This window comes from Myxine glutinosa, chromosome 8, assembly GCF_964187855.1.
Source record: "Myxine glutinosa chromosome 8, kmMyxGlut1.1, whole genome shotgun sequence".
Lineage (NCBI taxonomy): Eukaryota > Metazoa > Chordata > Myxini > Myxiniformes > Myxinidae > Myxine > Myxine glutinosa.
The window spans coordinates 34,125,350-34,147,201 of record NC_136268.1 but is presented as its reverse complement, the minus strand read 5'-3'; the positions used below and the strand labels follow the sequence as shown (position 1 = coordinate 34,147,201).

The following is a 21,852-nucleotide window of genomic DNA, read 5'->3' as shown; positions in this document are numbered from 1 at the left end:
TCCTTCCTTGAGGAGGATAGACAAGGCAACTCTTTACAGCCAAGCTGTTTCCTAACCTTTTGTGAGTTTATTTTAAGATTTCTCATTATATTAAAACTACCTTTACAGCATAACTTAAGAGAATAACAAATTGAGTATTTATCAAACTACAGGTAAATACAACAAATGTAAACAACTACCTTTGCTACATGTAGTGATCGGACATGGCACAGTTGTTTATCTCCCCAACCGGGCATAAGCCCACCTGAAGGATTATATTTGGAATTGTCAGTCTGTTCAGAGCCGAGCTTGAAAATGACTGGACACGTATCTTTCATTTTGAGCACGTATGCAATATCTGGTTATGAGGCACGTCAAATGATTTTGGGATCAGATCCAATTTTAAATATTGGAAGAAAAATAAAACATTTCATGGGACAGAATGATTGCAGAATAGTATATCATTTTGGAAACCATTATTTATTTATATACAGTTGTACCATCTCCACTACCAACATATCACCTTGAGTTATTTATTTCTATACACTTACACCATCTCTACTACCAACATATACCACCTTCAATTATTTATTTATATACACTTATACCATCTCCACGACCAACATACCACCTTCAATTATTTATTTATATCCACTTACACCAACTCCACTACCAACAAACTACCTTCAGTTATTTATTTATATACACTTATACCAGCTCCACTACCAACAATTCCACTTTCAGTTATTTCTTTATATGCACTTATACCATCTCCACTACCAATATACCACCTTCAGTTATTTATTTATATACACTTATACCATCTCCACTACCAACATACCACCTTCAGTTATTTATTTATATACACTTATACCATCTGATTTTACCAACATACCACCTTCAGTTATTTATTTATATACACTAATACCATCTCCACTACCAACATACCACCTTCAGTTATTTATTTATATATACTTATACCATCCCCACTACCAACATGCCACCTTCAGTTATTTATTTATTTGCACTTATACCATCTCCACGACAAACATACCACCTCGAAATATTTATTTATATTCACTTTACCTCTCCACTACGTCCATCTATATAATAATAGCGTAAGGACTCGACTTTGTTATCCCTTTTACGCCGCACCCAGGGACCCGATGCCCACGGCACTAATGGATTTGCGATCTACGAACCGCGCTCTTTGTTTATCACGTACAGGCATACTCGAAAAATCTGAATTAGCCGACGTTGGGGCCCAAAAGCATCCGATTAACTGCCGATACGACGCCATCTTACGACGCCATCGTATTGGCGTCTGCTGGGTGAAGGCGAAGCGAGCCGTCCGCTGATTGGACAGGCGTAGGCGACAGCAAGCCGTCCACTGAGTGGACAATCCCAGAGTGGTGCTATGCCGATTCCTATTACGAATCCATTAATTTTTCAAAAGTATATCGTAGCGTTGTCATTTAAGTAGATTGCAATAAATACATTGTTCATATACGCACTCTTCATTCTCATCTTTCTTCCTAACTCTTACTCGGACAAGCAAATCCCCTATGCCATCCATAATGGTACACTCTATCCATACACCACATCCTCCCTTCCGTGGATGTTCCACGGGTTTCGGCTAGTATTTTATTATTTATTTTAATGGAACATCTCCATGTCCCATTTTAAGGTACGGTGAGGGGCTGCTCTCTCAATGAAGACTTACATTCTTGGTAAATAACAACTTTAAAAGATCGAATAAAAATCTATTATTATTATTTATTCTCAACATCCTAATTTTGTAAACGTCGATGAAGGAAATATATGTAATTTTTTTTTTTAAATTGAGCATAAGAGTTAAATTGCAACATGGAGTTTGGCGAATCGTTAGAGAGTTAGGTGTACTACATATGTATCTCGTGTAAAGGGTAGAACTTGAAGACCTGCGACATGTCGGGGTCGAGTGCGGGTCGAATGCATGCCATTCCGGTCGTGGGGCAGCATGTGATAGCGCTTCGCCTCATTAACGAGGTCCCGACACTCCTCCGAGGAGCGCACCATATGATCGCCGTCCACCACGTTGAAGAGGTACGATGGGTGGATGAAGGGCAGGCGTACAGTTCCAAGTATTTCGGCAGCATACTGTGGTCAGACAGGACAAGAGGCGTGAAATGAATAAATGTGGAATCGCTGGAGCTGCCATGGTAATGCTGTCCTCTTCAATGGACACATCACAAAATCCTGCTGAACCTGAAGCCGATTGGCAGGATCCTGACGCAGCCATGCCATGGCCGCCTCGTAAACGACCTCCTCCCTGCATGCATTGAGCTCGTCGCTCGACAGATATGCCAGCAGCTCGATCTTTCCCAAGTGCTTCAGCTCCCCGGCAGCCGCCACATCCTGAAAGTGCTGCAGAGCAAACGATCGGGCTCGCTCGGCGAGTTCTTGACAACCGAGTGCCTCCGCCATGATCTGTATACTGAGGCAGCTTTGTGCACTCAATTCCCGACCTGCATGTTCAGGTAGAGCAAGCATTACAACCTCAAAACGAACCTGCAATTTATAAAATCATGTCTGCAAATTTTGAGGAATCTTCGACCCCTGCTTCCAGTTCCACTCTCCAATCACCATCATGATCTTTCCATTCCCTTGCTCCTATTTCTCAACCTTCATTCCCTTCTCCCTCTGCTCACCCTCTTACTGCTCAAGTCAGCCCCCCCTGTCCCTCATGTAAATATAGCTATATAAACAAACCATTCCAATTTTTTAGTTGGAATCTTGATAATTCTTAGTTGGAAAACGATGCTTGTTAAGTGAGAAAAAATTTTACTAAAAAAAAAATGTTGTTTTGATCTGTGTGCTTGGCATTGACTCATGATACCTTCATGGTATGCACCTCCTATTAATATAGCGACCAGAAACAAGATCACTACACTGGAGCACTTATACCGAGTATTGAATCGCAGAGCTGGTCAAAGTCTTCCATCTTCAGCTTGGCAGTGACTTCAAGCAGGGCTTCGGCTGAGCATGATTTAGCGGATAGCAATCCGGTGTAGATGAAGTCCAGAAGCATTTCCATTGCTTCAGCACTCATATCCGTGACGACCACCTTCAGTACCTCGTTCTGACCGACGCTGCTTTGACTCCGACCCTTCCACGCATCGTGCGTTCTCTCCGTGGCTTCGTCGTCCTCGACGTCGACCGGCACATTGGTCTCATGGGTTCTGCCGCTGCTTTCGGTCATCCTTTCAGAGTCGGAAGTTGAGGATGTCTCCATCGCTCTGTGGAACACGCAATTGGAGGTCACTTGTGAATCGATGGTGAAGATTTAAGCACCTTGCAAAAAGAGGCCGTCGCATTGTTTTGGATTGCTGGGAATGTCTTTGTGATGCCACAAGGATTTCTTATAGAACCTGATATCTGCAGGTGTACTATAAAAGTTAGACTTCCTGAAAAGGAAAACTTAAAAAAGCAACCGCCATCAAAAACAGCTGAGGGTGGTGCAAAAGGTTTATAAATAAGATGTTAGCGTCAGACCAAAAATTTAACAAAATACCCCATTATGCAGAAACTTCAAGCAGGAGCCAATAGAGGGAAGAAAATCATTGTGGCAAAGAAATATCACGTTGAAGGTCTTGGATTGTGTCACTCGGAGATCACTAGGTCAACAATCTTGACATGTGGATCCTTCAACAAAATCAGAAGCAACTAGAACGGCACTTAGTGGAGAGCATCCCTCCGCCAGGTGAACAATTTACGTTTTGTATCCCAGAGTAGACCAGAAAATCACAATACAGAATCACATTTAATCAAAATCATCCATCAAATCAAATACTGATCCGTATTTGTATCTTCACCAACGTCGAATCGATTAGTCCTTGTCACACACCCAACTGGTCCACCAAGTTTGGTCCAAATCCGTACATCATTTTTGACCCAAATGGACTATGTCCAGCTGAGTTTTTGTCGACACCCAGTGTCCGTCGTCTGTCTGTCTGTCTGTCGTCTGTAAACAATTCGACGTCTATGCTCTAAAAGTCACAAATATTGATGAAATTTGATGAAACTTGTTATGCAGCATCTTTAAGACATAAACTAGTTTGGGATTGCATTTGGGCGTTGCACGCCCAAAAATGGGCGCGGCAGGACGGCCATATTGAAAAATCAATTTTTGTCAATCTGGTACTTCCTAATGTAGCTAGAAGGCTGAAACTTGGTGTGTAGAAAGTATGTAACAAACCTCAATACATATATTACGGGTTTTGACGATGTCCGAAAAATGACCTCGTTGTGACCTATGACATGACTTGACCCATAAACATCAGTTTGGACGACGTCCAAGCTCTAAAAGTCACAAATACTGATCAGATTTGATGAAACTTGTGCCTTTTGCCACTTAAAGATATTTGAAAACACACATATAAACATATAAACGCACATATAAACTATATAGTTTGTGGTTCTATTATGCATATTCTAACCATATTGATATAGACCAGTTGAGTTCAGGTTCCCTGAAACCTCTAGTTTGAGATATCCTGCTATATGTCGGTTTTAGCACTATCACTCAATGGTGAAGAATCACTTTTAAAATTCGACTTCCGGATCCGGATCTTCACCAAAATCTAATCATTTCGTCCTTGTCACATACGCTACATCTCTGCCAAATTTCGTACAAATCCGTCCACAACTTTTTGAGATATTTTGTTCACAAACGGACAAACAAACAGACAGGGGTGAAAACATAACCTCCATCCACCTTTCGTGGCAGAGGTAAAAAGCTTATTTGGCATTCAGTTGAAGACATTTTATCAGTTAATGTCAGTGTTTATCAGTGTTTCTTTCTGTCGAGTGGTGCAGAAATGAAACGTATATTTGAACAAGCATCTGATACCCCAGGTACCCTGCCTTTTGGGTGGTATGAGGAATAGATCTGTGTAATACGAAAGCTGAATATTGAACGGTTTTTGAACTATCGCATACGCAAGCCAAGATGGATGCCACAGCAACATATTTCAGGCAATAACAGCCGTGATCTAATCAGGTTGAGATAACGTCAACGAATAAATATCTGCAATATGAAATTTTAAACGGTTTTTGAAATATCGCGTACACAAAATTAGATGGATGATCTTTCGGTGGTCGATCGAACGTAGTTCATTTTAATATCCCTCATCCCTGACCTTGTCGGAGGGGCAGGGACAAAAATGTATTGACTGGAAGAAATGTTCAAGTACCTTGTACTTGAAATCACTTTTATATCAAGAATAGCTGAGTATGCAATATAATTAGCATTATGTGATTATGGTCTTGCTCTGTGTTAGTCCAAGGTGTCATGGTATGACCTAATGATCCAGGTTAATGAGCATTACAAAATACTGATGGATGGGTGGTACTTTGATTGGCCAAACCAAATCAACAGAAATTTAACGCTTTATATTTGCACGTTGTGTATCCTACTCGCCAATAATATGGTAGTGAACAAATATTTGTCGGGATTACTTGGTTATTCGGCAGATATTTTCGGATGCAGCTTTACATGATAACCATGCCTGGCGTTGGCGTAGCGGTTAGGGTGCCGGCTTGGGATCCTAGGATCCTGGATTCGAATCCCGGTCGATCGCTGAATTAACGCCAGGGGGGTTGACTCAGCCTGTCATCCTTCCGAGGTCGGCAAATTGAGTACCAGCTTGCTGGGATGAATGATCACGGTGTGTACCCCGGTTTAGAATAGGTACACCGTATCCCTGCGCATTGTAAGAGGCGACTAAGGGTTGGCGTCAGGAAGGGCATCCGGCCATAAAAACATTGCCTCAAACAGGGAACCATTATTGTCATGGGGCCCGCAAGGCTAACCCCCGCTCTAGCAGGGAAAATGGCCATAAAACGATCATTCATTCATATATTCTTTACATGATAACCACGTGTGATGTTGAAGGAATAACTTCAGAAACGAATGATGAAAGGAATTTTCATGAAGCGACGGGCCTCGACTATTTTCACCGATGATATTGCCCTCTCTGCCCCACTAGCAATCCACTATATTAACACGGCATTTGTATGAACTTTGTGGTGAAACTAATTACTTTTCCATGAAACACAAGCCTCATGGAGAAAAGGAAAAAGTCACAACTCGTAATGTACCTGACAAATACAGGTGATTGTGTACGTGCAAAAGCCACCGATGACAGCAGATTGTGCTGGAATAATATATATATATACACGCGCGCATAATGATTTGAAACCAGGAACAACCAATCAACTCTGAGTACACCAGGACGAAGCACAAGGGTGAAGAAGAGGGTTTACGCGGACTCTCTATCTCTCTCGAGGGGCTTGTAGCTAAAAGGTGCGATAACGTGGAACGAGTGAATGCTGTACTTCACTGTTCTTTGGTTTCCCTCGGGACTATCAGTGGAGTGCTACTTCACCATCTGCTCGCTGTTCACAACAACCCGACAAACTTTTCTACTTCCCAGGGTTATTTTTTTTATATCCGCTATTTTAAATCGTTTTTTGCAAGTGGAATTTTCATTTTGTTTAACCACCGCTCTGATCACCCCAAAGCATTTGGTATTTTAATCTCCTGAAAATCAACATTTTTAGATTGGTTTACCCGCCGAGACCTTCGACAAGCTTCTGCGGAGCATTGGTTGCATCTTGGTGAAACAACCACCTTTACTCCCGTTTCGCCACGTTAGTTGAACGTAATGGAGACAGAGGATTTCCAGCAAGCAGCTAACCACCGTATGACCACACATGAGTAGATATTCACACATAATTTCACACACAAAAAATAGATAGTGTGGTTCTTGCAGTTCCTGGAAAGTAGTTCTTAAATCGAAAGTATGTAAATTGGGAGTGATTGTTCCACAGATAGAATGATATAATGGGGAGATGCATTCACAAATTTTTGTTCCCATTACAGAGTGATGTGTTTTTATCCCTCCGCTGGCGAGGTCGCTGGAGCCATTATGTTTTCAGGTTGTCCGTCCGTGATAGGTTTTCGTTACCACTATAACTTAAGAACGGTTGAAGGGATCTTGGTGCAAATCAAACTTGGTACAAGTATGTATAATGATGTAAAGATAAACTGATTAGATTATGGGGTCAAGAGGTCAAAGGTTCGAGGTCCTGTTGGGTAAAATTTTGTTGCCAATCTAAGTTGTGAGCTAGTGATGAGATTTTGACCAAACTTGATATAAGTATATATTATGATGCAAAGATGAACTAATTAGATTTCAGCACTGAAAGGTCAAAGGTTAGAGGTCATGTCATTTAAAAATGTGATACTAGAGAACAGTTGAAGGGATTCCAATCCAATTTGGTACAAGTATGTATAATGATGTAATATGTAGTTCATATTTTGAAGGAATGGTAAAGGCTTGGGGTTAATATATAAAAGTACCTTCATACCGTCAGCAACTGTGGTTTTATTTATTTTTTCTGGATGAAATTTTGGACACAGGTCGTGTTCACCATACCATCCCTAAATATCACTTTGAGATTTCCATTTATGGTGAAGAAATTGCATGAATGATTGTCCAAATAACGGAGATGTGACAATATAACACGTACTTTTGAGGTGCAAATCGAGAGTTCAGATCCACCCATAACTCCTAGTGGGAGTGGGAATCTTTCGCTGTCAGATCGATATTTGGAAGCTTTCAGGGAGAGAATAGACGCAACGATCTCAAAACATGTAAATTACCCATGAATCCTTGCAACAGACCAGGTGGACATCCTCGCTCCTGCATACAACAGCCAACATTCGGCAGTGCGGTGGAATCGGTTGTCGCGAAAAGGATGGCTGCCAACCTTTTTATCAACTCCTTGAAATACAGGTTGTTGGAAGCTACAACATTCCGGTGGGCTTCGAAGGATCTGCCTCGTACAATTATCCTCAGATCGGTGAACTCTTTTGAAATTCTCTGTTCATTCAAGCCACGTAAAACCTCTGGGGTGATGGGAATGAGGAGACAGAGAAATGTGGGTCAATCCGGTCTGGGGTTTTCCAGAGGTCACTCACTTAAAGCGGTCACAGAAGACCTGGAGCTAGATGTGCAATGGCCTATGCATTCAACAGTGGTGGCTGCACACGAGTGGCAATATGGTGTGCAGGGTGGTTTCACTACAAGCATAAGGGTTTCGTGGGCAGCATGGAAATGCCATTTCGTGTATGGTAGTTTGTTGGCCAATGCATATTGAAATCCGATTAAATTCTGAATACGGCCTGCTGGTTGCATCATCACCGCGGTGTGCCATCATACGGTGCCCCAGCGCATTCGGGCAGGAATTTTGATTTGCAACATGCTTCGCACGGGATGGAGGCCGGCTTCTCAAAAAATAAGTTTGCATCAATAAATTCCACATTTCTGTGCCACCTTCAGTTGAGTGTCAGGCATTGCCAGCAGGTTCGTAAAGGACTTGGGCTAAAAAAAAATACTGCAGCTGAATGTTTCTATTCCCAGTCAATGGCGAAACTGCAAATGGCGAATCCGCGAATGTCATGGGTGGAAACCCTCACATAATTTCCTTTGAACTTGATCTCTGTATTTTAATTCCAAACAGCATCATTCCAATCACGAATTAATACTATACCATTAATATAACAAAATACAATGTTAAATACACTCATGAGATAAATGAATATAAATACCATTCCGACATGATGATGCATACATATGAATCTGCCGGCGAGAAAGGGCGGATACAAAACACTTTGTCCGGATCGAAAATCAAAATTGTATTGAGAAATTTATGAAACTTCCCACCCACCTTAACATGGATAAAAGCGGTGTCGTTCAGGTGGAAACTCAAAATCACATTTGCATTGAAATATTATCAAATCAACGAATGATCATGATCAGCATCCTGTGTTCACTTTCGGATCGGGAGCAGTTTTGTACAGGTGGAAAGTCAAAATCATAATTGTATTGAGCAATTTATGAAACCTCCCACCTACCCTGGGCCAGCCACTGGGACCCCAAAACACCCCACAGGTTTGGCTGGGCTGGACCCAAAACTGAGGAAGTAGTAGTTTCGGGACGGACGGACAGACATTTGTTTCATAATGTAGATTTTAGGCGATTTCACGATTTCACGACTTAATCTCCCCAAAAAAGCGATTTAACACATTACATTAGTTATGCATGCATGTTTTTTGTGTTCTTTATGACATCCTTAAAAACCATGTTCCCTTTTTGGGATAATTTTCAATTTTGTCTGACTGCCAGGCAAACAGAGTTAAAAAACAAACAAAAAAACACCCGTGTCCGAAGGAAACAGTGCAGAGTCGGAAGTATGTTTGTAATCCATCCAAGTTAAGGACTTGTTGCTGACAACTTTCGACTTACCCTTTAGAATTACCCTTTAGAATTATCCTTTCTATTTACCCTTTAGATTTACCCTTGAGAATTGCCTTTTGGACTTGCCTTTTGGACTTGCCTTTTTGAATTGCCCTTTGGAATTGCCCTTTAGACTTACCCTTTAGACTCACCCTTTAGACTCACCCTTTAGACTCACCCTTTAGACTCACCCTTTAGACTCACCCTTTAGACTCACCCTTTAGACTCACCCTTTAGACTTACCCTTTAGACTCACCCTTTAGACTCACCCTTTAGACTCACCCTTTAGACTCACCCTTTAGACTCACCCTTTAGACTCACCCTTTCGACTTACCCTTTAGACTCACCCTTTAGACTCACCCTTTAGACTCACCCTTTAGACTCACCCTTTCGACTTACCCTTTAGACTTACCCTTTAGACTCACCCTTTAGACTCACCCTTTAGAATTACCCTTTAGACCTACCCTTTAGAATGCCCCTTTGGAATTATCCTTTAGAATGCCCCTTTAGAATTAGCCTTTAGAATTAGCCTTTAGAATTATACATTAGAATTACTCTTTAGAATTATCCTTTAGAATTACCCTTTAGAATTACACTTTAGAATGCCCCTTTAGAATTACCCTTTAGAATTACCCTTTAGAATTACCCTTTGGAATTATCCTTTAGAATTACCCTTTAGAATTACCCTTTAGAATGCCCCTTTGGAATTATCCTTTAGAATGCCCCTTTAGAATTAGCCTTTTGAATTAGCCTTTAGAATTACCCTTTAGAATTATCCTTTAGAATTACCCTTTAGAATTATACATTAGAATTACCCTTTGGAATTACCCTTTAGAATTACCCTTTAGAATTACCCTTTAGAATTACCCTTTAGAATTATCCTTTGGAATTACCCTTTAGAATTACACTTTAGAATTACCCTTTAGAATTAGCCTTTAGAATCACCCTTTAGAATCATCCTTTAGAATTACCCTTTAGAATTACCCTTTCGAATTACCATTTCGAATTACCCTTTAGAATTATCCTTTCGAATTATCCTTTGGAATTACCCTTTAGAATTACCCTTTAGAATTACCCTTTCGAATTACCCTTTAGAATTACCCTTTAGAATTATCCTTTAGAATTATCCTTTAGAATTATCCTTTAGAATTACCCTTTAGAATTACCCTTTAGAATCAGCCTTTAGAATTACCCTTTAGAATTATCCTTTAGAATTACCCTTTCGAATTACCCTTTAGAATTATCCTTTAGAATTATCCTTTAGAATTACCCTTTAGAATTACCCTTTAGAATTACCCTTTCGAATTACCCTTTCGAATTATACATTAGAATTACCCTTTGGAATCACCCTTTAGAATCATCCTTTAGAATTACCCTTTAGAATTATCCTTTAGAATTACGATTTCGAATTACCCTTTAGAATTATCCTTTCGAATTATCCTTTAGAATTACCCTTTAGAATTACCCTTTCGAATTACCCTTTCGAATTACCCTTTAGAATTACCCTTTAGAATTATCCTTTAGAATTATCCTTTAGAATTATCCTTTAGAATTACCCTTTAGAATTACCCTTTAGAATCAGCCTTTAGAATTACCCTTTAGAATTATCCTTTAGAATTACCCTTTCGAATTACCCTTTAGAATTATCCTTTAGAATTATCCTTTAGAATTACCCTTTAGAATTACCCTTTAGAATTACCCTTTCGAATTACCCTTTCGAATTACCCTTTCGAATTACCCTTTAGAATTATCCTTTAGAATTATCCTTTAGAATTATCCTTTAGAATTACCCTTTAGAATTACCCTTTAGAATTACCCTTTAGAATTATCCTTTAGAATTATCCTTTAGAATTATCCTTTGGAATTATCCTTTAGAATTACTCTTTAGAATTATCCTTTAGAATTACCCTTTGGAATTACTCTTTAGAATTATCCTTTAGAATTACCCTTTGGAATTATCCTTTAGAATTACTCTTTAGAATTATCCTTTAGAATTACTATTTAGAATTACTCTTTAGAATTACACATTAGAATAACCTTTAGAATTATCCTTTAGAATTATCCTTTAGAATTACCCTTTGGAATTATCCTTTGGAATTATCCTTTAGAATTACTCTTTAGAATTATCCTTTAGAATTATCCTTTAGAATTACCCTTTGGAATTATCCTTTAGAATTACTCTTTAGAATTACCCTTTAGAATTATCCTTTAGAATTACCCTTTGGAATTACTCTTTAGAATTATCCTTTAGAATTACCCTTTAGAATTACTCTTTAGAATTACCCTTTGGAATTATCCTTTGGAATTATCCTTTAGAATTACTCTTTAGAATTATCCTTTAGAATTACCCTTTGGAATTACCCTTTAGAATTATCCTTTAGAATTACCCTTTGGAATTACTCTTTAGAATTACTCTTTAGAATTACTCTTTAGAATTATCCTTTAGAATTACCCTTTAGAATTACCCTTTAGAATTATCCTTTGGAATTATCCTTTAGAATTATCCTTTAGAATTACCCTTTAGAATTACCCTTTAGAATTATCCTTTGGAATTATCCTTTAGAATTACCCTTTAGAATTATCCTTTAGAATTACCCTTTAGAATTACCCTTTAGAATTATCCTTTGGAATTATCCTTTAGAAGTACTCTTTAGAATTACTCTTTAGAATTATCCTTTGGAATTATCCTTTAGAATTATCCTTTAGAATTACTCTTTAGAATTACCCTTTAGAATTATCCTTTGGAATTATCCTTTAGAATTACCCTTTAGAATTATCCTTTGGAATTATCCTTTAGAATTATCCTTTAGAATTACCCTTTAGAATTACCCTTTAGAATTATCCTTTGGAATTATCCTTTAGAATTACCCTTTAGAATTATCCTTTAGAATTACCCTTTAGAATTACCCTTTAGAATTACCCTTTAGAATTATCCTTTGGAATTATCCTTTAGAATTACTCTTTAGAATTACTCTTTAGAATTATCCTTTGGAATTATCCTTTGGAATTATCCTTTAGAATTACCCTTTAGAATTATCCTTTGGAATTATCCTTTAGAATTACTCTTTAGAATTATCCTTTAGAATTACTCTTTAGAATTATCCTTTAGAATTACCCTTTAGAATTACCCTTTAGAATTATCCTTTAGAATTACCCTTTGGAATTATCCTTTAGAATTATCCTTTAGAATTACTCTTTAGAATTATCCTTTAGAATTACCCTTTGGAATTACTCTTTAGAATTATCCTTTAGAATTACCCTTTGGAATTACTCTTTAGAATTATCTTTTAGAATTACCCTTTAGAATTACTCTTTAGAATTACTCTTTAGAATTACTCTTTAGAATTATCCTTTAGAATTACCCTTTAGAATTACCCTTTAGAATTATCCTTTGGAATTATCCTTTAGAATTACTCTTTAGAATTATCCTTTAGAATTACCCTTTGGAATTACTGTTTAGAATTATCCTTTAGAATTACCCTTTGGAATTACTCTTTGGAATTATCCTTTAGAATTACTCTTTAGAATTATCCTTTGGAATTATCCTTTAGAATTACTCTTTAGAATTATCCTTTAGAATTACCCTTTGGAATTACTCTTTGGAATTATCCTTTAGAATTACTCTTTAGAATTATCCTTTGGAATTACCCTTTGGAATTATCCTTTAGAATTACTCTTTAGAATTACCCTTTGGAATTATCCTTTGGAATTATCCTTTAGAATTACTCTTTAGAATTATCCTTTGGAATTATCCTTTGGAATTATCCTTTAGAATTACTCTTTGGAATTACTCTTTAGAATTATCCTTTAGAATTACCCTTTGGAATTATCCTTTGGAATTATCCTTTAGAATTACTCTTTAGAATTATCCTTTGGAATTATCCTTTGGAATTATCCTTTAGAATTACTCTTTAGAATTATCCTTTAGAATTACCCTTTGGAATTACTCTTTGGAATTATCCTTTAGAATTACTCTTTAGAATTATCCTTTGGAATTATCCTTTGGAATTACTCTTTAGAATTATCCTTTAGAATTACCCTTTGGAATTACTCTTTAGAATTATCCTTTAGAATTACCCTTTGGAATTACTCTTTAGAATTACCCTTTAGAATTATCCTTTAGAATTACCCTTTGGAATTACTCTTTAGAATTATCCTTTAGAATTACTCTTTAGAATTATCCTTTAGAATTATCCTTTAGAATTATCCTTTAGAATTATCCTTTAGAATTACCCTTTAGAATTACCCTTTGGAATTACTATTTAGAATTATCCTTTAGAATTACCCTTTGGAATTACTCTTTAGAATTACCCTTTAGAATTATCCTTTAGAATTACCCTTTGGAATTACTCTTTAGAATTATCCTTTAGAATTACCCTTTGGAATTACCCTTTAGAATTATCCTTTAGAATTACCCTTTGGAATTACTCTTTAGAATTATCCTTTAGAATTACTCTTTAGAATTACCCTTTAGAATTACCCTTTGGAATTACTCTTTGGAATTATCCTTTAGAATTACTCTTTAGAATTATCCTTTGGAATTCCTTTAGAATTACTCTTTAGAATTATCCTTTAGAATTACCCTTTGGAATTACTCTTTGGAATTATCCTTTAGAATTACTCTTTAGAATTATCCTTTGGAATTACCCTTTGGAATTATCCTTTAGAATTACTCTTTAGAATTACCCTTTGGAATTATCCTTTGGAATTATCCTTTAGAATTACTCTTTAGAATTATCCTTTAGAATTACCCTTTAGAATTACCCTTTGGAATTACTCTTTAGAATTACCCTTTAGAATTATCCTTTAGAATTACCCTTTGGAATTACTCTTTAGAATTATCCTTTAGAATTACCCTTTGGAATTACTCTTTAGAATTATCCTTTAGAATTATCCTTTAGAATTACCCTTTGGAATTACTCTTTAGAATTATCCTTTAGAATTATCCTTTAGAATTACCCTTTGGAATTACTCTTTAGAATTATCCTTTAGAATTACTCTTTAGAATTACCCTTTAGAATTACCCTTTGGAATTACTCTTTGGAATTATCCTTTAGAATTACTCTTTAGAATTATCCTTTGGAATTCCTTTAGAATTACTCTTTAGAATTATCCTTTAGAATTACCCTTTGGAATTACTCTTTGGAATTATCCTTTAGAATTACTCTTTAGAATTATCCTTTGGAATTACCCTTTGGAATTATCCTTTAGAATTACTCTTTAGAATTACCCTTTGGAATTATCCTTTGGAATTATCCTTTAGAATTACTCTTTAGAATTATCCTTTGGAATTATCCTTTGGAATTATCCTTTAGAATTACTCTTTGGAATTATCCTTTAGAATTATCCTTTAGAATTACCCTTTGGAATTACTCTTTAGAATTATCCTTTAGAATTATCCTTTAGAATTACCCTTTGGAATTACTCTTTAGAATTATCCTTTAGAATTACTCTTTAGAATTACCCTTTAGAATTACCCTTTGGAATTACTCTTTGGAATTATCCTTTAGAATTACTCTTTAGAATTATCCTTTGGAATTCCTTTAGAATTACTCTTTAGAATTATCCTTTAGAATTACCCTTTGGAATTACTCTTTGGAATTATCCTTTAGAATTACTCTTTAGAATTATCCTTTGGAATTATCCTTTAGAATTACTCTTTAGAATTATCCTTTAGAATTACTCTTTAGAATTATCCTTTAGAATTACCCTTTAGAATTACCCTTTAGAATTATCCTTTAGAATTACCCTTTGGAATTATCCTTTAGAATTATCCTTTAGAATTACTCTTTAGAATTATCCTTTAGAATTACCCTTTGGAATTACTCTTTAGAATTATCCTTTAGAATTACCCTTTGGAATTACTCTTTAGAATTATCTTTTAGAATTACCCTTTAGAATTACTCTTTAGAATTACTCTTTAGAATTACTCTTTAGAATTATCCTTTAGAATTACCCTTTAGAATTACCCTTTAGAATTATCCTTTGGAATTATCCTTTAGAATTACTCTTTAGAATTATCCTTTAGAATTACCCTTTGGAATTACTGTTTAGAATTATCCTTTAGAATTACCCTTTGGAATTACTCTTTGGAATTATCCTTTAGAATTACTCTTTAGAATTATCCTTTGGAATTATCCTTTAGAATTACTCTTTAGAATTATCCTTTAGAATTACCCTTTGGAATTACTCTTTGGAATTATCCTTTAGAATTACTCTTTAGAATTATCCTTTGGAATTACCCTTTGGAATTATCCTTTAGAATTACTCTTTAGAATTACCCTTTGGAATTATCCTTTGGAATTATCCTTTAGAATTACTCTTTAGAATTATCCTTTGGAATTATCCTTTGGAATTATCCTTTAGAATTACTCTTTGGAATTACTCTTTAGAATTATCCTTTAGAATTACCCTTTGGAATTATCCTTTGGAATTATCCTTTAGAATTACTCTTTAGAATTATCCTTTGGAATTATCCTTTGGAATTATCCTTTAGAATTACTCTTTGGAATTACTCTTTAGAATTATCCTTTAGAATTACTCTTTAGAATTATCCTTTGGAATTATCCTTTAGAATTACTCTTTAGAATTATCCTTTAGAATTACCCTTTGGAATTACTCTTTGGAATTATCCTTTAGAATTACTCTTTAGAATTATCCTTTGGAATTACCCTTTGGAATTATCCTTTAGAATTACTCTTTAGAATTACCCTTTGGAATTATCCTTTGGAATTATCCTTTAGAATTACTCTTTAGAATTATCCTTTGGAATTATCCTTTAGAATTACTCTTTGGAATTACTCTTTAGAATTATCCTTTAGAATTACCCTTTGGAATTATCCTTTGGAATTATCCTTTAGAATTACTCTTTAGAATTATCCTTTGGAATTATCCTTTGGAATTATCCTTTAGAATTACTCTTTAGAATTATCCTTTAGAATTACCCTTTGGAATTACTCTTTGGAATTATCCTTTAGAATTACTCTTTAGAATTATCCTTTGGAATTATCCTTTGGAATTACTCTTTAGAATTATCCTTTAGAATTACCCTTTGGAATTACTCTTTAGAATTATCCTTTAGAATTACCCTTTGGAATTACTCTTTAGAATTACCCTTTAGAATTATCCTTTAGAATTACCCTTTGGAATTACTCTTTAGAATTATCCTTTAGAATTACTCTTTAGAATTATCCTTTAGAATTATCCTTTAGAATTATCCTTTAGAATTATCCTTTAGAATTACCCTTTAGAATTACCCTTTGGAATTACTATTTAGAATTATCCTTTAGAATTACCCTTTGGAATTACTCTTTAGAATTACCCTTTAGAATTATCCTTTAGAATTACCCTTTGGAATTACTCTTTAGAATTATCCTTTAGAATTACCCTTTGGAATTACCCTTTAGAATTATCCTTTAGAATTACCCTTTGGAATTACTCTTTAGAATTATCCTTTAGAATTACTCTTTAGAATTACCCTTTAGAATTACCCTTTGGAATTACTCTTTGGAATTATCCTTTAGAATTACTCTTTAGAATTATCCTTTGGAATTCCTTTAGAATTACTCTTTAGAATTATCCTTTAGAATTACCCTTTGGAATTACTCTTTGGAATTATCCTTTAGAATTACTCTTTAGAATTATCCTTTGGAATTACCCTTTGGAATTATCCTTTAGAATTACTCTTTAGAATTACCCTTTGGAATTATCCTTTGGAATTATCCTTTAGAATTACTCTTTAGAATTATCCTTTGGAATTATCCTTTAGAATTACTCTTTGGAATTACTCTTTAGAATTATCCTTTAGAATTACCCTTTAGAATTACCCTTTGGAATTACTCTTTAGAATTACCCTTTAGAATTATCCTTTAGAATTACCCTTTGGAATTACTCTTTAGAATTATCCTTTAGAATTACCCTTTGGAATTACTCTTTAGAATTATCCTTTAGAATTATCCTTTAGAATTACCCTTTGGAATTACTCTTTAGAATTATCCTTTAGAATTATCCTTTAGAATTACCCTTTGGAATTACTCTTTAGAATTATCCTTTAGAATTACTCTTTAGAATTACCCTTTAGAATTACCCTTTGGAATTACTCTTTGGAATTATCCTTTAGAATTACTCTTTAGAATTATCCTTTGGAATTCCTTTAGAATTACTCTTTAGAATTATCCTTTAGAATTACCCTTTGGAATTACTCTTTGGAATTATCCTTTAGAATTACTCTTTAGAATTATCCTTTGGAATTACCCTTTGGAATTATCCTTTAGAATTACTCTTTAGAATTACCCTTTGGAATTATCCTTTGGAATTATCCTTTAGAATTACTCTTTAGAATTATCCTTTGGAATTATCCTTTGGAATTATCCTTTAGAATTACTCTTTGGAATTATCCTTTAGAATTATCCTTTAGAATTACCCTTTGGAATTACTCTTTAGAATTATCCTTTAGAATTATCCTTTAGAATTACCCTTTGGAATTACTCTTTAGAATTATCCTTTAGAATTACTCTTTAGAATTACCCTTTAGAATTACCCTTTGGAATTACTCTTTGGAATTATCCTTTAGAATTACTCTTTAGAATTATCCTTTGGAATTCCTTTAGAATTACTCTTTAGAATTATCCTTTAGAATTACCCTTTGGAATTACTCTTTGGAATTATCCTTTAGAATTACTCTTTAGAATTATCCTTTGGAATTACCCTTTGGAATTATCCTTTAGAATTACTCTTTAGAATTACCCTTTGGAATTATCCTTTGGAATTATCCTTTAGAATTACTCTTTAGAATTACCCTTTGGAATTATCCTTTGGAATTATCCTTTAGAATTACTCTTTAGAATTACCCTTTGGAATTACTCTTTAGAATTATCCTTTAGAATTATCCTTTAGAATTACCCTTTGGAATTACTCTTTAGAATTATCCTTTAGAATTACTCTTTAGAATTACCCTTTAGAATTACCCTTTGGAATTACTCTTTGGAATTATCCTTTAGAATTACTCTTTAGAATTATCCTTTGGAATTCCTTTAGAATTATCCTTTAGAATTACTCTTTAGAATTATCCTTTGGAATTATCCTTTGGAATTATCCTTTAGAATTACTCTTTGGAATTACCCTTTGGAATTATCCTTTGGAATTATCCTTTAGAATTACTCTTTAGAATTATCCTTTGGAATTATCCTTTGGAATTATCCTTTAGAATTACTCTTTAGAATTATCCTTTAGAATTACCCTTTGGAATTACTCTTTGGAATTATCCTTTAGAATTACTCTTTAGAATTACCCTTTGGAATTACTCTTTGGAATTATCCTTTAGAATTACTCTTTAGAATTATCCTTTGGAATTATCCTTTAGAATTACTCTTTAGAATTATCCTTTAGAATTACTCTTTGGAATTATCCTTTAGAATTACTCTTTAGAATTACCCTTTGGAATTATCCTTTAGAATTACTCTTTAGAATTATCCTTTGGAATTATCCTTTAGAATTACTCTTTAGAATTATCCTTTAGAATTACCCTTTGGAATTATCCTTTAGAATTATCCTTTAGAATTACTCTTTAGAATTACCCTTTAGAATTATCCTTTGGAATTATCCTTTAGAATTACCCTTTAGAATTATCCTTTGGAATTATCCTTTAGAATTATCCTTTAGAATTACCCTTTAGAATTACCCTTTAGAATTATCCTTTGGAATTATCCTTTAGAATTACCCTTTAGAATTATCCTTTAGAATTACCCTTTAGAATTACCCTTTAGAATTACCCTTTAGAATTATCCTTTGGAATTATCCTTTAGAATTACTCTTTAGAATTACTCTTTAGAATTATCCTTTGGAATTATCCTTTGGAATTATCCTTTAGAATTACCCTTTAGAATTATCCTTTGGAATTATCCTTTAGAATTACTCTTTAGAATTATCCTTTAGAATTACTCTTTAGAATTATCCTTTAGAATTACCCTTTAGAATTACCCTTTAGAATTATCCTTTAGAATTACCCTTTGGAATTATCCTTTAGAATTATCCTTTAGAATTACTCTTTAGAATTACCCTTTAGAATTATCCTTTAGAATTACCCTTTAGAATTATCCTTTGGAATTATCCTTTAGAATTACTCTTTAGAATTACTCTTTAGAATTATCCTTTGGAATTATCCTTTAGAATTATCCTTTAGAATTACTCTTTAGAATTACCCTTTGGAATTATCCTTTGGAATTATCCTTTAGAATTACTCTTTAGAATTATCCTTTAGAATTACCCTTTGGAATTACTCTTTAGAATTATCCTTTAGAATTACCCTTTGGAATTACTCTTTAGAATTATCTTTTAGAATTACCCTTTAGAATTACTCTTTAGAATTACTCTTTAGAATTATCCTTTAGAATTACCCTTTAGAATTACCCTTTGGAATTATCCTTTGGAATTATCCTTTAGAATTACTCTTTAGAATTATCCTTTAGAATTACTCTTTTGAATTATCCTTTGGAATTATCCTTTAGAATTACTCTTTAGAATTATCCTTTAGAATTACCCTTTGGAATTACTCTTTGGAATTATCCTTTAGAATTACTCTTTAGAATTATCCTTTGGAATTACCCTTTGGAATTATCCTTTAGAATTACTCTTTAGAATTACCCTTTGGAATTATCCTTTGGAATTATCCTTTAGAATTACTCTTTAGAATTATCCTTTGGAATTATCCTTTGGAATTATCCTTTAGAATTACTCTTTGGAATTACTCTTTAGAATTATCCTTTAGAATTACCCTTTGGAATTATCCTTTGGAATTATCCTTTAGAATTACTCTTTAGAATTATCCTTTGGAATTATCCTTTGGAATTATCCTTTAGAATTACTCTTTAGAATTATCCTTTAGAATTACCCTTTGGAATTACTCTTTGGAATTATCCTTTAGAATTACTCTTTAGAATTACCCTTTGGAATTACTCTTTGGAATTATCCTTTAGAATTACTCTTTAGAATTATCCTTTGGAATTATCCTTTGGAATTACTCTTTAGAATTATCCTTTAGAATTACCCTTTGGAATTACTCTTTAGAATTATCCTTTAGAATTACCCTTTGGAATTACTCTTTAGAATTACCCTTTAGAATTATCCTTTAGAATTACCCTTTGGAATTACTCTTTAGAATTATCCTTTAGAATTACTCTTTAGAATTATCCTTTAGAATTATCCTTTAGAATTATCCTTTAGAATTATCCTTTAGAATTACCCTTTAGAATTACCCTTTGGAATTACTATTTAGAATTATCCTTTAGAATTACCCTTTCGAATTACCCTTTAGAATTATCCTTTAGAATTACCCTTTGGAATTACTCTTTAGAATTATCCTTTAGAATTACTCTTTAGAATTACCCTTTAGAATTACCCTTTGGAATTACTCTTTGGAATTATCCTTTAGAATTACTCTTTAGAATTATCCTTTGGAATTATCCTTTAGAATTACTCTTTAGAATTATCCTTTGGAATTACCCTTTGGAATTATCCTTTAGAATTACTCTTTAGAATTACCCTTTGGAATTATCCTTTGGAATTATCCTTTAGAATTACCCTTTAGAATTATCCTTTGGAATTACTCTTTAGAATTATCCTTTGGAATTACCCTTTGGAATTACTCTTTAGAATTATCCTTTGGAATTATCCTTTGGAATTATCCTTTAGAATTACTCTTTGGAATTACTCTTTAGAATTATCCTTTAGAATTACCCTTTAGAATTACCCTTTGGAATTACTCTTTAGAATTACCCTTTAGAATTACTCTTTAGAATTACTCTTTAGAATTACTCTTTAGAATTATCCTTTAGAATTACCCTTTAGAATTACCCTTTAGAATTACACTTTAGAATTACCCTTTAGAATTACCCTTTGGAATTACTCTTTAGAATTATCCTTTAGAATTACCCTTTAGAATTACCCTTTAGAATTACCCTTTAGAATTACCCTTTAGAATTACCCTTTAGAATTACCCTTTGGAATTACTCTTTAGAATTATCCTTTAGAATTACCCTTTAGAATTACCCTTTAGAATTACTCTTTAGAATTATCCTTTAGAATTATCCTTTAGAATTACCCTTTAGAATTACTCTTTAGAATTACTCTTTAGAATTACTCTTTAGAATTATCCTTTAGAATTACCCTTTAGAATTATCCTTTAGAATTACCCTTTAGAATTACTCTTTAGAATTACTCTTTAGAATTATCCTTTAGAATTATCCTTTAGAATTACCCTTTAGAATTACTCTTTAGAATTACTCTTTAGAATTACTCTTTAGAATTATCCTTTAGAATTACCCTTTAGAATTATCCTTTAGAATTATCCTTTAGAATTACACTTTAGAATTACTCTTTAGAATTACCCTTTAGAATTATCCTTTAGAATTACCCTTTAGAATTACTCTTTAGAATTACTCTTTAGAATTACTCTTTAGAATTATCCTTTAGAATTACCCTTTAGAATTACCCTTTAGAATTACCCTTTAGAATTACCCTTTAGAATTACCCT

The 21,852-nt window shown here is 34.0% G+C and overlaps 1 protein-coding gene across 1 annotated transcript in view; it reads right to left on the bottom strand.

Annotated features, from left to right (window-relative positions):
* Window positions 1–21,852, bottom strand: part of LOC137433099 (kelch-like protein 29) — a 94,654-nt gene that overhangs the window by 69,406 nt on the left and 3,396 nt on the right. Inside the window, exons 2-6 of the mRNA XM_068125555.2 lie at window positions 7,795–7,933; window positions 7,007–7,018; window positions 2,926–3,119; window positions 2,227–2,486; window positions 1,920–2,118 (exon numbers count right to left, since the gene is read on the bottom strand). Of these exons, the coding sequence (XP_067981656.2) occupies window positions 1,920–2,118; window positions 2,227–2,486; window positions 2,926–3,119; window positions 7,007–7,018; window positions 7,795–7,933 (804 nt within the window). The remainder of the gene's footprint in view (window positions 1–1,919; window positions 2,119–2,226; window positions 2,487–2,925; window positions 3,120–7,006; window positions 7,019–7,794; window positions 7,934–21,852) is intronic.